We start from the raw sequence: 18,627 nt of genomic DNA, 5'->3' as shown, positions 1-18,627 counted from the left end.
CACTTTCCATATTAATAAACAATAGTTCAAACTTACTAAACGTTAAAAAACAAACTGTGATTATGATAATAATGATACTAAAATAAACAACTTGTATGAATGCTGAATACTGACTGTAATTTTCCGTTGTAAATCGTCCCCACGGACAGGCGCATTGAGCACCTAAATCTGACTTACAGCATTGTTGCCCAGTTTAACCTTGACTTGCAGCGCTCTTCCATTGTATAGCATTATATTATTCGTTTGTACCGTTTGACTTATTGCACTTTTATTTTGTTTGATATTTGTGGATTGTACTACATGTATCCAAGTATCGAAAAATGTATTCATCAAAAAATCGATAAAAATTGACTTACAGCATTTTTCCCCTGTAGTCTTCATTTGAAAAGTATTCGTAAAAACACTTTGATGTCATCCATCCTTTGGGTGATTTTCCAACTCCCCAGTCTCTTGGAATATTTTTGCAGATCTTCTCAGGAAGCCGATCATATTTAAAAAGTGTAAGGGGTGGTGCCATTTTCCCTAAAGCATTTGCTGTTATTAAAGTGGTTATATTTTCTTTGTCCGAGGAGGATGAAGTATTGTAAACTGGAAGACCTTTCTCCGCTAAAATTAAACCGCCTTTTGGACATAAATAGAAAGACGTCTCATCCATATTCCAGATTCTTGCCGGATCATCCAAAACATGCTTATCATCTCCAAGTAAATCCAAAGTTTCTTTGAACCAGTTTCGGATTTTTTCTTCAGTAATTAATGATCTGGCTCTATTTATGTATTCAGACTGCTTTAATGAGAGTTCTGGAAATCTACGCATAAATAGATGAAACCACTTCCTCCCAGGAGTATTTGCTTTAAAAGGGGTTTTTAGTTGACTGTCTTCTACCAATTTTTTTATTGAAAAATAAAGGCCTTCTCGACAAATAGGAAAACCCATTTTAGCTGTATCTATGATCTTCCCTAAAACTGGACTTCTTCCGACTTTGCCTGATGTTTCTGGAGCTCTTCCACTTAACTTATTGCGTATTGTGGAACGGGGTACTTCATACAAATTACATGCTGTACTTACTTTCATTCCACCTCGAATAGCTTCCAATGCATTCTTTACTTGCTGAGGTTCGTATTGAAAAAATGTTCGTTTTGGTCGTTGTCGTACATTATTATTTTTTTTCTTGATTTCAATTTTCTTTTTACTCCGTGCCATTATCTGTAATAATAACAAACATTTATAAATAAATTATTAGTTATATTTTTATGTACATGACGTTTTACCGGTAACGGTATGGTTTCTTACTTAGACCATAAAAACTGATAGACACGCCGTAATGCTATTCTCTCGTCTCGAAGAGTGAAGCCAACATAAAACGATTCACACAGCTGTGGGTGACGTCAGTGTGCGGCAGAAACGGTAGAGATTAGAAGTGTTTATACGCGTTGTAAACTTTTTAAAGTGTTCCAATTTAAAAATTTTCCGATACATTAATATTTTAATTATGGTGGGGTCTTGCAGTGCATTTAATTGTACGCAGCGACAAAAAAAAGGGACAGATATATCATTTCATGGGTAAGTAAATTCACAAATTAAACTTGAAAAACATACCAGAAATTTAGCACCTATTATTTTACTTTTTCCTCCCAAATTGTTTAAAATAGATACATATGAGAGAGAGTCTTATATATAATTTTCATTTTATAATTAGGTTGAAAACTAAAGGATTCAGTAAATAAATTGTTTTAGATTTCCTAAAGATTCATCATTGCAAAAACAATGGATTATAGCGATGCGCCGTGAAAATTTTAAACCAACAAAGAGTTCTAAAATTTGTTCCAAACATTTCACAGCGGATTCGTATATTATTAGCGGTTGGAGTTCAAAAAAACAACTAAAAAAAGATGCTGTACCCAGCATTTTCGATTTTCCAAACCATTTAATTAAGCAAGTTACAACTAGAAAATTTCCAAAAAAAAGAGAAACTGTCTCAGTCAAACCAACAGGATCTAAAAGGGAAAATATAAATGTAACGAGTGAATCTACCACCATAAAGACTCAAGTAGAAATTTCAGACGAAACTACCTTAGAACCTCCCTTGAAAGAGCGAAGACATTACCTTGGTGACTTTGAACAAGAATCATCTAACAGAGACCTGGGATATAAAGTAGTAGTAAACAAATTAATTCAAAGGAAAAACAAACAAATCAAAATGTTGCAACAACGAAATAGAAGGCTTATTAAAAAAGTAAATACCTTAAAATCTTTATTAGAACATCTTAAAGAAAAACAGATGATCGATGAAGATTCCTCTCTGAAACTTTCGGTAAGGAAAATTATTAATACTTATTATTAGTGATCTATTTAGCTTTGGCATATATAACAGTGTATTATTTTATATTGTTTGTAGTTAGTCGATCAAGTTTTGATTATTGCTTTTTATTTTATTAGGATACGATGCATGCTTCTGCAAAAACTATCTTTAAGCAGCTACTTAAATCTAAGAGCACTAAAACATATCCACCGGAGTTAAAAAGCTTTGCGCTCACTCTTAATTTCTATTCACCAAAAGCTTACTTGTATGTCGGAAAAACTTTTCCTAACATGTTGCCTCATCCACGAACTCTTCAAAAGTGGTATCAAGTAGTAGCTTGTGAGCCTGGATTTCAAAAAGAAGCAGTGAATGTATTAAAACAAAAAGTAGTTGAACTTAGAAATAAAGGAAAATCATGTAGGATCTGTGCTTTGATGGTCGATGAAATGTCTATACACCAGAAAATAGAATGGGATGGTGAAAAGTTTTTAGGGTAAGTGTAGCTTAATATTTATTAGCAATTATAAAAAGTATCAACATTATATTTTCTATTTAAATAATTGAAAACATTAATTTTAGGTATGTTGATATAGGAAGTAAACCTCAAAGCGACTCTTCCGACATTAAAGCAAAAGAAGCAATTGTATTCTTAATTAATAGTTTAAATGATTCATGGAAGCTGCCGATAGGCTACTTTTTAATCGCTGGGTTATCAGGTGTTCAAAAAAGTAATCTAATAAAAATGTGCTTAAAAATAATGCACGAAGCTGATGTCACAATTACCAGTTTAACGTTTGATGGTGCAGCATCAAATATTAGCATGGTTAAACAACTTGGAGTTGATTTATCGATTAATTCCAATAAAGTATATTTTCTACATCCAGCAACAAATCAACCAATATATGTAATATTTGACCCTCCACATATGTTGAAACTTATTCGCAATACTTTAGGTTATTACAAAATTTTTTTTGACGGGAATAATAAAGCGATTAAATGGGAATATTTGCAAAAATTAGTAGACATTCAAGAAAAGGAAGGCCTTCATCTTGCAACTAGGATAACGCGAAGGCATTTAAATTGGTATAAGGAAAAAATGAAAGTGAAATTAGCTGCCCAAACATTCAGCCAAAAAGTTGCTAAGGCAATACATTATTTGAGAAATAAAAGCTCAAAAGAATTTGTACATAGCGAAGCTACTCAAAATTTTATTGAACATATCAATGATATTTTTGATATTTTAAATAGCCGAAATTTATTGGCAAAACACCTAAAATCTAGTTTACAGCAACATAATAAACAAGCGATTTTTCAAAAAACTGAAGAATCTATAAAGTCTCTTAGTTCACTTAAGGACTCCAAAAATGGCGAACCCCTATATCTAAGCCAAAGAAAGACGGGTTTTATTGGTATGATCATTAGTTTAAAGTCACTAATGGGAATTTGGAAAAATTACGTGGAGGATATGGATGGAGGTCTGAAGTATCTTTCGGCCTATAAACTTTCTCAAGATCACTTAGAAGTTTTCTTTAGTTCTATTAGGAGTCATGGAGGTTACAACAACAACCCAACGGCAAAACAATTTAAAGCTGCATATAAAAGACTCTTAATGCACACAAGTGTTACAGGATCTACCCAGGCTAATTGTATAGAACAGGCACCTTCCATAATATTAGCAATGAGCACAACAAATACGGTGAAAATGAAAACTGTTGATCATCAACTCATTGACAACTTTATAAGTGATGAAAATAATAGGGAAACAATAACTAGTAACCAGGATCAGGATTACACTGTAAATAATTTAAGTTTTTCAAGAACATTGTCATCTTATGTTTGTGATGTTGTTGACTATATCGCTGGGTTTGTCGTTAAGAAAGTTAAGAAAACATTAGATTGTGACATATGTTTGTGTGCAATTGAATGTGATAATTTACAATCTCCATTCATAAAAGACAAAAATTATAGCATATCAAAAAAATTTTTTATTCAACCTTCTAAAGACGTCATTCATATTTGCAAAATTGCTGAAAGCGAAATTAAATTTATGTACTTACAATTCAAAAAAATTAAACGATTCCAAAATAATGACAAAATTGATCTTAAACGTCATGAGTAACGTGCATGGTTCTGTGTTTAACGCATACAAAGAACATATGTTTGATCATGATTTTGAAACAAACCATTTGTTTAATCTAATAAAGATCATTTGTTTCCATTATTGCAACATTAGATTGTACCACGAAGGTGAAAAACTAAATAATGTAATACGAGTTAGAAGTAAGTTAACAAAAGCTATTTTGTTTTGTGGTCAATAAATTTATAGATTGCCTACATATTTTTTTTACCTAACCTGAAACTTCCACCCAAAAGAAAATTACTCTCCTTTAAATTTATTTTTGAATATCAAACAAGAAGAGATATACCAACGATATATAATAATATAATAATATAATACATTCAAATAAAACATTTATATTTACAATGTAAGGCAAAAATATTTATTAATTACTTTACTAAATAATTTATCTTTCATATTTTTTACAAAATATTGAAGTTATATTAAAATTAATCTAAAATTGGGTAATTTTACTAGTGCTTTGCTAAGAATCCAAGCGGGCTCTTGCCGCATTGTGACGTCACTTTCGCGGAAGGTGTTTGCTTCATCGGTTCGGTACAAGGCGTGTCTATCAGTTTTTATGGTCTAAGGTTTCTTATTTGTTTTAAATAAATGTCAATGTATAGTAAATGCATACTCCAGGGTTCTCCATAAAAAAATTATATTTTTGTTTTACAACCCCATTTTGGGATACCTTGATTATTACAAAATATTCTTAAATCATTTTGTTAACGAACGGTCCGTTGCGAGTAAAACACCCTGTAGAGTATAACTGGCTACTATGGGAACACGCGTGTTTTTAAAGTAGTCAGTAAATTATGTCATATGACCAAAATTGGATTTAACTGTTACATTAGTAGCCACTATTAAACAGTTGCTGTGGCCACAAATAGGTCAGAAGTGTTCTAATAGTAGCCAGCAAATGGCCATTGATGGTGTGAATACAAAAATAAGTGTTCCATTTGTGGCCACCCAATTTAATAATGTATCGAGATAAAATAAGGAGTTTAAAAACAGATGAAATCGTAAAGAAATCATACCCAAAACTTAAAATCATACGTTGATCACAAAATTTTAATATTTGGCTTAAATACAGCTTAAATAAACTTACCTGTTTTCTTACGTATATCGTTAACAGAAGGTCTAATACACAGTGTCACCTACTTCAAGAATAAGTAGAAACTAACCTGTAAATCAGAATAAGTCGCAAATTGTAGAGCCATCGTTTTAGAACGAATATAGTCGAAATTCTTCCGATTTCCATAAAGGCGGCAAACTCGGACCTTATTATATTAGATTATTGGTTTAGGTGGCCACTAACGGTGAAGTGGCCAAAAATGGTGCTGCTACCCTATATTTTAATGAGCGTATACTTATAGTTAAGGAAGCAATTAAAAACCTTATTATGATTATTATATACTATGGACCGTATGAAGATGTATCAAAAAACGAAAAAAATGAATTCTGGGACAAACTGCAAAAAGTAATAAATGATTGTATAGAGACAATAGTAATCACAGGAGATGTGAATGCTAGAGAGGGAAAAGAAGTATACACTTGGAACGATGTTATAGGATCATACAGAGAGGACAAAACCAACAATAATGGAAAACTATTACTTGAATTTTGTTTAGGCAGTAACATGATGATCATGAATACACATTTCCAACACAAAAAGATACATAACATCACAAGAGAAATCATATCAAGAAAGGAACAATAAATATTTGACTCTACTATATCACAATAAACAGAGAGGAGCTGAATAAGAGACATAAGGGTGAGAAGAAGCTATTAAATATGCAGTGATGAGATCTGCGTAAATATTTACACGTGCGGTTTTATTTGCTTTCGGTTCTGTTTTAATACTTCTCTTGGAACCTTGTGAAGTTCATTGCCACGTTTTGTTATTTCGATCTTTACTTCAGCTTTCTCCTGCAAAGAACATCTGAGGTTGTTCTAGTTCTGAAGCAGAATTTTCTGGCGTTTCCATTTCAACCCGCATGCCTAAAACTAAATTATTAGTCAACATATAACTTGAAAATATCAGTTTCAAACAAACCATCTTGTTCATGAGATTCAGTTTTCGAACCATTATAATCTTCGCTCAAAATACCAATTTTGTCCTTCATATGTATATAACATATATACAGGGTGTCCCTAAAAATAGTGCGTTCCTTAAAGGTATAGGTAGAAGGCACCATGTATAGCAAAAAGTCTTATAACATTTTTTTCTAAGTTCAGCAGTTTGACCAAAAAACGAAAATACAATTTGGTATGCAAAAAGAAATCTGTTAACTACGCGCAGAACGAAGATATAAACGTAGATAGTCACAACTTTGGTAAACCGATATTTTGGTTTACCGCGAAAATGTTTTCGACTTGTGGGTACCATGATATGTTGATTATTTATGGAGAAGCGCTGTGTAACAGTAATTTAGCTGTTCAAATTTATGTGCATCGGTATCCCATTTAATTATTATAATTATATATTATAACATTTCGGGAACAACTTCTACATCTATTATCTATACTACTATCAGAAAGTACAAGATTTACACCAAGGTGATCTTCTTCGAAGATTAACATTTTGTAGGTGGTTTCAAGATAAACTCCTTAGAGAACCTAAACTTCCTTCCATCTAAAGTGTTATGATGATTATGTCATGTGCGGATGAAGCATGTTTCACGAGAAATAGTGTGTATAATTTTCATAATTGCCACATATGGGGTGACGAGAATCCTTATTTAATACGTAGGTCAAATTTTCAACGAAAATTTAGCCTAAATTTATGGGCTGGAATAATTAACAATCGTTTGATAGGACCATATGAATTACCCAGAACGCTAAATGGAGAGACTTATTATAATTTCTTGAAGACTTTGCCTTTGCAAACACGCAGTGAAATGTAGTATCTTCTCGACGGAGTCCCAGCACATTTTACCAGAGCTATTAAAAATTTTCTTGATAACACTTGTCCTCGTCGTTGGATTGGTAGAAATGGACCCATTCTGTGTCCATCACTAAGTCCCGAATGCAATGTACTAGATTTTTATGTTTGGGGACACCTGAAATCGTTATTTTTTGACAAACGAGATGAAATCAAAACATAAGCTGAATTACGGAATCGAATTGTTGATGCTGCAGAAACTATCCGATATAATGTAGTTAACTATGGCATTACTAACAATTGGATTCGTCGTATCAATGCATGTGTTCGCGCATGGAGTTTACTTTGAACGTTTATTATAATATGTAGTTATTGTCAAGTAAGTACATGTATCTAATTTAATTTTAGTTCACAAGTAAACAAATTATTGATAGTCAGAGCGTAGTGTAAAAAAACAAATTAGAATTATTAAACGTTGTCTGTTGTATGTAATCTCTACTGTAAATTATGTTATTCAGTTAAATCTCTCGGCATTAAACACTTTTAAAGCTTAATAAATAGATAATACTAGTTCGGTTAAAAGAGCAAGTGTTTTTTATTCTAATTAATTGATATTTTAAAAATTCGTTTAAAATTATGCCATATTTCAATACATTGCAAAAAACATTATAATTTTTCTTAGGTGACACCCTGTATATATATATATATATAAATATATATATATATATATATATATATACATATATATATATATATACATATATATATACATATATATATACATCTCGCTATGATTTTAAACTCTTTTCAAGTTGCAGTAATTTAGCATCACCAAGAAATGCTATCATTTTTTAATTATAAGTAGTGTATATTCGTTTAGTGTATCTTTTTAGTCTTGACACCGTTGTCGGTTTTGAATACTTCGATTTTTTTATATATTTAATTTTTACACTTAAGTCATTTCATCAGTCATAATTCACGTAAAGGCAGAAAGGTTCTATTGTAAGTGGAATTATACATTGCATAATACAATGCGTTTCGCATGAAAGTGGGGACTAAACCAAATTTCGTCTACTGCGCCGTGGTCAGGAGTGCTTGCACTATCTCTAAATGGTTAACTACCGGTTTTTTAATACTACAGGTAGATACTTGGGATTTGGTCCTTAAAGACTCTCAATGGCGAAAAATTTAAAATCGCAAAGGGACATCTTCTTTTGATATTTACCGTTATATAGGATATGCATTCAGCAAGATGAGCTGAAAAATATGCACTTTTAACTTTTTGTACCACCTTAGACTCTTATGTTCGCATGAAGAGTAGCTCAGCATTTGTTCACTTAAGTCTATACCACATTTATATTTATTATATTGAGCAATTAACTTAGGTTTCTCAGATACCAATCCCCTTCTTGACCTAGTTCTAACCAACCGATAACCAAATTCTGAATATATCATGTATAATGTCTCTTTTATCTCTGCACTTGGTCACACATATTCCTTCAGAACTGTAAATACTGACCACTTCACGTTTTTTCAGTTTCTTTGACAAGTAAGGATTGTCTATTCGGTTATTTCTTAATATGGGCTCTGAGCAATTGTCTAGTCAAGTCAACACTATTATAGAAGTTACCCATACTTTTCCAGTAGTCATTCAGACGGTTCATCTTAATTGTCCCCATATGGAACATAAGCCCGAGAAAAGTCTTAAATTCTGTTTGTGTTGTCTCTTTCCAAAACGCAATCCTCGATTTTTCTGAACGACTTTGTGCAAATATTTCGTCAGAGTCAATCAGAGTCACTTCCACCATTCATTTAATCTACATCGTCCTCGCCAGATGCTTCTAACAATGATTGTAATTCATTCACATCTAGCTTTTTTAGATGTTGAAGGCATATTATTTACATCCATTTTTTTATAAATACTATAACTCACTTTTACGGAGGTAATTAACAATAAAAACGTTCTACTAGAAACTATCAACTTACGACTTCCAATACTATGAGGCCAGTTGAGGCACAATACGTTTTTACTCAATAATAGTTCCTGTATAAGTAAAATTGTTTTTTAATGTGCTTCATTGAAGCACACTAGACATATTGCAGTTTTGCCATCACTTTCTTCAGAGTATGTTTTAACTTTTCTATCGGACTTTCTACTAGTCATGCTTCTTCTTAAAATTTTGTAACATCTTGTACACTTTCTTCTCTTTGTATTATCTACATCGCTTTGCCTGAGATGGTATTTTTGGGTGTAACTGGTCGTGAGGGTTACATAATTTCTTTATTTGCAAATGCCTTCGCGAACTCCAGTCTGAACTCAAGGATAGGTTGTCGCTTTTTTTACGTTTTCTATTATTTAGCAACTAAGCATTGACTACTGCGGTATTAAATATTAATTCCACTGCCACTTTCCGGTACCACTTCAGAATTTTGCGTATTGGGCTTTGGTGAGAAGCCACTTGATCACTAAAATCAACACTCTTTTTCACCAAGTTATAATTGAGAATAGTTTGTGGTTTTAGTACTTGTGTATAATTTTTCTTTTTATTTGATTAAACCAAGTTACAACTATTATGTTTAAATGTTGTAAGGATTAAAACTGGTCTTTTGTCGACCCATTTTATCACTTGTAAAATCAATAATGGGGTTAAGTTTCATCGTGAGTAACTGGTTGCAACTTTTTTAATCGAGATTTTAGTTTTACATGTTTTTATAGTAAAACATCTGCACATGAATAATTCGTTTCTTGAACAATGATTTCAATTCATCGACCAATATTCTAAAATAAGGTGTTTTTACGTCGTCCGGAATATTATAAACTGGTTCTCTTTCACAAAGCATTGGAAATATGGTTTACATTCTATATTTAGAAAAATCTTTTACTGCAACTCTTGTTCGACCTAAACTAAATTAATACACAAAACAAATTAATCTATGTTTTTTTATAGAAATGCAGATTCCTGTCGGATTTTTATCAGTGCGGCATGAGTCACTGGTGTCTCGTATATCCGGACCTCTTCTCACATTACAAACATAATTCTCAATTAGCAGTGCGGTACAAGATACATTTAGGTCGTATAATGTTAAAGCCTTAATAAGACCGTATGTTATAAATAAATATATCCCTATAAGAATTATCTTGAAAGATGAAAAAAATACAATAAAAAAGACAATATTAAGTGTTATTTAAAAAATGGTAAGTCATTCACGGGCGTACAGTTAAAAACAAAAGTTTTCAGTGTTGTATTGCTTGATTATTATTATCTGGTATTCTGAAAATGTTGACATTTTTTCCTGGTCTGATCTTCCTCAACTAACGTCATCTTTCTTAATTGGTGGGTTGTGTTGTTCAGGTCTCCTTAAGTAAGCTATCCATACTGAATGATCTTCTTTAGACAATGTACTAATGTAGTGTTCAAATGTGGCATTGCGTGCATCATGTAGAGCTGATTTTAATTGTCTGATTAGTCGATTATATTTGTGTTCGTCATTAAGATTTCGGCTTCTACCTCTTGCTCTTCATTTTTCGACTATTAGTTGTATAATATAATTCGGAGTGTTATTTGAGTTTTCTTGATTTGGAATTGTTAATTGTGTAGCTCCATATGAAATAGTAGAAGATGAAAACGGCAGCATATTCATCCATAAAAAAAGGAAACGCCATGAAGATATCTGAAACAACTGTTTTATGTTATAAGTAGATAGATAGTGTTCCTTCTGGAGCGGAAGTGACGTCACACGTCGATCGTCAAGCGTACGTATCCTCATGGGTCAAGGCCACGCCCCCCTCGTGACGTAGGAACGTGCCTAGGGTCTCGAGGCCACGCCCCTCGACCAATGGTGACGTAGGAACGTACCTCGTGTCTCTAGACCACGCCCCTCGGCCAATGGTGGCGTAGGAACGTCCCCCCATGTCTTGCTGACCGATAGTGGACGTCCTCGTGACGTCGGAACGTGTCGTCGACCAATGGCAGCATAGCAGCGTCAGTGGTGGGAATAGCAACACCCCCAGCGACCAATGACAGCTTAGAATTTGAATAAACATCATAGAAATGGCGGTATAGCGATGAGGGACCAATGGTGACATAGTAACGCCCTCCTCGTGACGTCGGAACGTATCGTCGACCAATGACAGCATAGCAGCGTCAGTGGTGGGAATAGCAGGCCAATGGTGACATAGTAACGCCCTCCTCGTGACGTAGGAACGTGCTGTCGACCAATGACAGCATAGCAGCGTCAGTGGTGGGAATAGCAGGCCAATGGTGGCATAGGAACGTCCCCCAATGTCTTGCTGACCAATGGTGGACGTCCTCGTGACGTCGGAACGTGTCGTTGACCAATGGCAGCATAGCAGCGTCAGTGGTGGGAATAGCAACACGCCCAGCGACCAATGACAGCTTAGAATTTGAATAAACAACATAGAAATGGCGGTATAGCGATGAGGGACCAATGGTGACATAGTAACACCCTCCTCGTGACGTTAGAACGTTTTCCTCGACCAATGATGCCACAGAAACGTGTCCTCGACCAATGGTGGACATCCTCGTGACGTTGGAGGCCAATGGTGTGCATCAACGGCCAATGAGAAAGACGTGCATCGACTAATGGTGGAGTCGTACCACAATATTAACGAAAAGACGCCCCCAGTCCCCCCCATTCCCCCGAAAAGACGCCCCCAGTCCCCCCATTCCCCCCGAAAAGACGCCCCCCAATAATAACGAAGCTACACGTCAACGTAACCAATGAGAACGATGTTCAATCGCTGGTCGGTGACTGCGTTCTATGAATTGACAAAGAGAAGAAGACGAATGACAGACAAAGAGAGCAATTTTTCCTCGTATTTTTTTTTGTAATTAAAACCTACAACCATTAGCGTAAAACTTCTAAATTTTTTCAATTTATATTTTACGAGTTACCTCGTATATATTTTATCGATTACCATAATAACAAAAATTCGTTTATTTTTCAATTTATACTTTACATGATCAGTTGAAATCTTTATAAAATAGATCTTGCTACTGAGAATAATGACATCATCGGATACGCCGGCTATTAAAAATTTCTCACGCGATCACGATATATAGCCGGAAAACACGTGCACATTCCAATTCCATTATTTAATGTGAGATAAAATATATTCGCATGGAGGCAGGAAACAGGTGCACATTCCGTTCTATTTAATAATTAAGCCCGGCATGTGATGCATAAATGAATAGTCTTACGAAATATTGCGCAACATAGTTTTAGCGTGGGAGAGGCAGGTGTGGAGAGGTAAGAAGATATAATTAAACGTGTTCATGTTCACAGCGTTATTTCGTAAAACGTAGTCATTACAACATGAACAGTGTGGAAGTAAGAGCCAAAAGTGAAATGATGCTGCTTAATACTTTGTATAATTTTGAGCATTTAAAAGTATTAGTTGGATTAAGTTCAGCTCGATCATTTGGGCCGGGTGTTAAATTAAGCAACGAGAATAATGAGATATCGTTCGGTATATGTGATTGGATCCAATTCATCGATGAACTTAATCGTAAATATAATCAGTTTTTCCTGATGCCTCTGCAATGCTATTGTGAAGATGAACCTCCAGAATGTTGTGAATTGTTAGCAATTGAAACTCAAGCGACAGATCAACTTAAATGGCTCAATGTTAAGAAACTTGGTGTTACTTTGCAGATATTTGAAAAAGATGTTAAAAATCTTATTGAAGGAAATGAAAAGGTAATTTTACCACGCATTCGTTTTCTCGAAGGACTGAGATTTTTAGATTACTATTGTAATGCGTTAAAAATTGCTACTTCATTCAAAAACGATTTACAACCAATAGACATTTTATATTCATTTTGTGAGGCTTCTTGTGATACTAGTATTGTAAGTTTAGCATTAAGGGAATATTTGTATTATTATAAGGAAGATACAATTAGTGAATTAAATAACAGTATTTTTGAATAAAGGATTAAAACATTTATTTCTATTTATTATACCAGGGTAGTGGGGGTGATTAAGAATATTATTTATATTGGCTTTTGGAGCGAAAGACATTTATTTCATCGATGACTTCCATACGGTGTAGATTAGAAGAGTTGTACGAAAAAATACAAAAGTTAAAAGCCGATATACAGTGGTACGGAGATAGAACTGCAATTGAAAAACGATTTGCAGAGTTTAATTTGTCAGAAAGAAAGTTACCAAAAACAACACAATACCCGTTAAAAAGAATTCAACCGACAAGATGCCTCCACTAACAACCTCATTCATCATCCTTACAGCTATTGTTAACAATGTCCTTTATACAAACGTTCCAAACAACGTTAAGAACCAGGCAATATGTTTTAATGATGAAAAAACTGATTGTAATCGACCGAACTGGACTCTAATGGATCATGAAGTGGTGAATTATGGACAGCTTCCAGTATTTTTCAAAGCGATACCAAAATCAGGAGGAGCATTCTATAAGATCAAGCTAATATCCCCAAATAACACCGAAAGTGATTCAAAATGGTACAAAACTAATAATGATGACATCGATCAATATGGTTTATCGATTATACTCTTAAGTATTATATTCGTAATAAATGCCTTTATAGCGATTAATATCATTAAAAAATTTCTTGTAAATCGTAAATGCGAATCATCTTGCATTAAAATAAATATGTAAAACTGTTGAAATAAAACTAAAATAAAACTTTTAATCTTTTATTTAAAAAAATCCAATTTATATAGGTAATATTTTGTTACACAACCATTGACGGAGGTGATCCACATTTATCGAGGAGCAGGAAAATAGTCCAGTAGCGTGGCAGTTGTATTCATGTGGAGCAAAGCCTCCAGTGGAGTATGGAGAATCATCAAACTTGCAAACATCAATAATTATGGGACAGACGTCAAGCATATAACATTTGTATCTTAAAAATTCTGCTTGTTGTTCTCCGCGAACGTAGATGTAGTCAGCTGCATACAACAACTTAGATTCCAGTATTTTATTTATTTTTGAATATTTAACATCTCAATTAGAATACCGAAGACCATGTACGTTTTTCTCCAAGTACACAGCAGTCTTCTTATCTTGATTACTTAATGTAGCAAACGGTTGTGGAGGTTTAAATATATAATGGCAATGTTTAAAGCCAATTTTAATGCTGAGTTCTTTGGGAACAAACCACCCATCTACGGTGAATCCTTGAATGTCAACTAATGCGATCCTCATGATGGCTGATAGTATACTGAATTGGATATGATTGAATAAGTCAAGTTAAATGATATTTTTGATAACTTCAGTTAGAGGAAAGTATTCGAGTAGACTATCGTGGACAATTAAACAGTACGCTCGAGTGCCTGCAGGAAAACCTTCATCTGCTTCGATTTCCAACTTAATATCAACGGTTCCCGATCTAAATGACGTATCATCCTGTTTGGAGCAGTCGAAAGTAAACAAAGCATATTTTTTAAAAGCATTATAATCCAAGATTGGATGTTTTGTTGACGAATGAGTATAACTGGGAAAGAATTGGGTATAGTTGTAGTGAGCTATAGCATAATCATTTTTCGCAAAATCCAATTGCATTCTCTCGTTAGGCCAATATTCACCATTAATAACCACTCGTACGCTGGACACCTTAATGTTATCGAATAACGTTGGATTGGCGTGAATGTCATCTCGTTTAGAAGTTTGAAAAGCTACAATGACATAGCGTGGACGTTCAACAGCTGAAGTTGTCTTTACACTCCATATCTCACGTCGGGATTCAGCCGTAAGTGAAGGTAGTTCATTAAGTTCCCATTTACGGAAAGGTATGGTTATCGGCGTATTATTCTTAATCGGAGTCATTAGGTCAATTTTCACATCGTCATTCGGAAAGACATGTTTGACCTTCAGTTCCATGCTGGTAACAGTTAAAGACACTGTTGTTGTTGTTGTGGCATTAGGTTCTTCCACTAAAATACTGTCTCTATCATTACGTGCTCGAACAAATCGAAACACTTGACGACCATAGGTTAATTTATTGTAATCGTTGAAAATGTTGAAAATATGTTTTATCGGAATCAGTAAACTAAAGCTGTCTCCCGATAAATGTGGATTATTGGGATAGTTCCATCCTGCAGTACTGAGATACTTGGAATCGTCAGGAGTGTAACACAACAAACTGCGAATAGTGCTAACTACACCAGGATCTCGAACTATTTCCATGTCGTGTGAACTTTGGATGTATGTACATGTATCAAACAAGAAGGCTCCAGCATTCGGTGCAAGAGAAACAGTTCCAGTACCCACTTTCTTTATACTTCCTTTAATTTCCAAAAGTGTTTCGTGTATGGCAAAAAATGCATCTGATTGATTGATGATAAACTCGACAACGTCGTTATTATTAAATGACTTGATGTAAGGTGTATATGTACGAAATTCTTCTTTTCTAATAGTATCGTCTAACTGAGGTTTCTGGTACAGATCTAAAGTAGGTGGTTGAGGTTCCTGAACCTGTCGTCGAATGTATTGACGTTTTGACATCTTTTAGCTGTAATCCAATGGAAACAAGAAAGGCTTTATTGACAGCAGATACGTCACGTCGCTTGTAAGATTTGCGTGAGACTAATGGATATTGATGCGTAGAGCTTTGTTTTATAATTAAACCCATCTATATCGTTTCCTTAAAATCCAAATGAAGTGTACTTTTCTCTCCTCTAAAGTTGACTGGTCTTAAATCTTGATCGAGTAAGCTAACGGTAATGTTGGCAATTTCACGTATGCTATTGCTTACTGGTATGTATATAGGATTATGAGGACGTTCGTCAATAGAGAAACCAGGATCAACACTTATCGGAAAATGTAGAACGGTGTGCGCAGGTCTGTCCTCGTAAAAGGCTCCTTCGGTAATGTTGCATTCAAAAAGTAGGCTCGATACTTTTATAATGTTTACAGGTTGGTCCGAAAAATGCATTTTTCCTGGCACCAATATTCTGTTTGATGAGAAACCCAATATTTTGCCGAGACTGTCATCTTTCTCGAAAGTAACAGCATGATCTTGACTAAAGATTTCACACTTGAGCGTATTGTTGTTGGGTCTTAAGATGAACTCATTATCTCGAATCGAATTATATTTATCGATTAATGCGTTATAAATATACGTTTCGATATCGGTAATTTCATAAGATCCAGACGGAATATCGATGCTACACAACTTTTTTCGATCATTTTTCTCGTAGTAGTAAAACTTTTCGCCATCGATGTTTGGAATCGAATTAAATGTATGAAATCCCAACACTGCTACATAATACTGTCGGTTAGGGTCAAGCACAAGAGGTACTTGAGGAGTAAACGAAAACTCGTTGGAAGTACTTGTCAAGGTCAACAATCGAGACATGACTGATACATTTGAATAGGTGTATGAAATTAAATAGCAAAATATGTTAAAAATTCCTTTATTTTTCTTATACTGTTACAAATTTTTCTCATAATATGACACATTACAAAATACACATCTACTTTCCATATACATGCCGCAAACATCACTCCATTCATGTCTATCATAGTCTTTCTTGCAGGGTAAATAATCTTCTAGTGCGCGACGAATATCTTGAGGTAGTTCATACCAAACAACGCTCGTTATATTTTTCATAAAAATGCAAATGGCACTTCTCAATATATCGTTAGATGGTTCCATTGTAGGGAAACTTTAAACAAAGATGTCCACAGTTAATTTGGTTATAACTTTGATATTGGTCGTTATTGTAGAAAATTCTTCCACCGTTCAAGTAGGATACTAGTTCTCGCGGTGGTTTCAAGCAACCATATGAATCAAAGTACTCTATATCGTTGTTTATCTTTCTGTAAGCTACCCAATGTGTACCGGGGTTTGTGGAAATGTCGAGATTAATAATAGCACATTCATGTTTACGAGGGCTACGTGGTAAATTATCTCGCATGAACACGCCGCGGAAATTTAAAATTTTAAGTAGTTTAACAAATCTATTTAAATCCACATTGGTTAAAGGCCTATTAGGTAGCTTCAGCGGAAGTTTTTTGCCTTTTTTAAATATAATCCAAAGCCACCTTTAGCGTTTTTTCGCAGGTATAATCCTTTGCCTAGATGTTCCATTGCATTGTTGTGACGTTTATCTTCTTCTAGTTTCTTTTGAGCATTCTTTAAATCGATAACAGTTTTCGCTATCGCGCTTGCGCCCCCAGCGAGGCTTCCGAGAGCTGATAGGCCTGCAAAGATTGGGATTAAAGGTAAAATCCCACCAGATTTTGGTTCAAATGGAATAATTCTTGGAACACGTACATTTTTCTTTCCACCTACATTCTTAACGGCTGTTCTAGCTGCTGCAAGTGCAAGTAGAGCGGATTTACGCAGATTTGGTGACGGAGGAGCACGTTTCAATGTTTTGATAATTGGCTGTAACACATGTCGCTTAAATGAACCAACACCTTTACCACGTTTCATACCCATACCCAGTTTTCGTTTAGCTTTCATTGCTGTAGTAGTTAACCAGGCAGCGGTTTTTTCACCCAAAGATGCGTCTTTTACTTTAACTCGTTCCCACGCTTTATTTTCCAACACCCAATCTGCTTTATGTCGATCTTTCAATGAATTACTTTGGGAATATGCGAGATCGTGATCTCTCGCAGCTCGATCTAACGGATTTATCCCCGGATCTCCACGAGCTAGACGTTTCTGTAATTTAGTTCCAGGTCCTAGATATTGGTAACCAGGAGCATGCAATTCAAACGGTAGACTATTGATCAGAGAATTCAACACTCCTTCACCTTGAACGATCAACATTGAAATGAATCGCTTTTTGCAAAATGTCTTTATATAACCATGTGTACAAAATACATCTCAATCACAAGATGAAGGTCATTCAACAAGACAAGACACTAGCAGTGGAAAACTTGGATTTTGTCGACAACGTGACAAGAACCAGCAAACATGGTGCATTGCTACCACATTCATTTCGTGCTATCATATGTGGTCCAAGCGGATGTGGAAAAACTAATGTTATGGTGGCATTACTTTTTGACCTGAATGGCGCTAAATTCAAAAATGTTTACGTTTATTCAAAGTCGTTGTTTCAGCCCAAGTATCAATTTTTGAAGGAAGTGTTGGAGTCTGTGAAAGAAGTAGGTTATTTTCCATTTAAAGATAATGATGATGTTATAAGCCCAAGTAAAGCTAAACCAAACTCAATATTCATATTTGATGACGTATCAACGGATCCACAACAAACAATACGTGAATATTACTGTATGGGTAGACATAAAGACATTGATTGTGCATACCTATGTCAATCATACAGTCGAGCAGGCAAACAACTTTTAC

The 18,627-nt window shown here is 34.5% G+C and overlaps 1 protein-coding gene across 1 annotated transcript; it reads right to left on the bottom strand.

Annotated features, from left to right (window-relative positions):
• Positions 1-352: 352 nt before the first annotated feature.
• LOC140435930 (uncharacterized) lies at positions 353-1,201 on the bottom strand. Its single transcript, XM_072524640.1, has one exon. It carries the CDS (start codon positions 1,199-1,201, stop codon positions 353-355), a length of 849 nt encoding a protein of 282 aa, XP_072380741.1.
• Between the last annotated feature and the right edge of the window lie 17,426 nt (positions 1,202-18,627).

The sequence above is a fragment of the Diabrotica undecimpunctata genome, chromosome 3, assembly GCF_040954645.1.
Source record: "Diabrotica undecimpunctata isolate CICGRU chromosome 3, icDiaUnde3, whole genome shotgun sequence".
NCBI lineage: Eukaryota > Metazoa > Arthropoda > Insecta > Coleoptera > Chrysomelidae > Diabrotica > Diabrotica undecimpunctata.
Note: the sequence above shows the minus strand (reverse complement) of the source record. Positions and strands in the feature narration are given on the sequence as shown.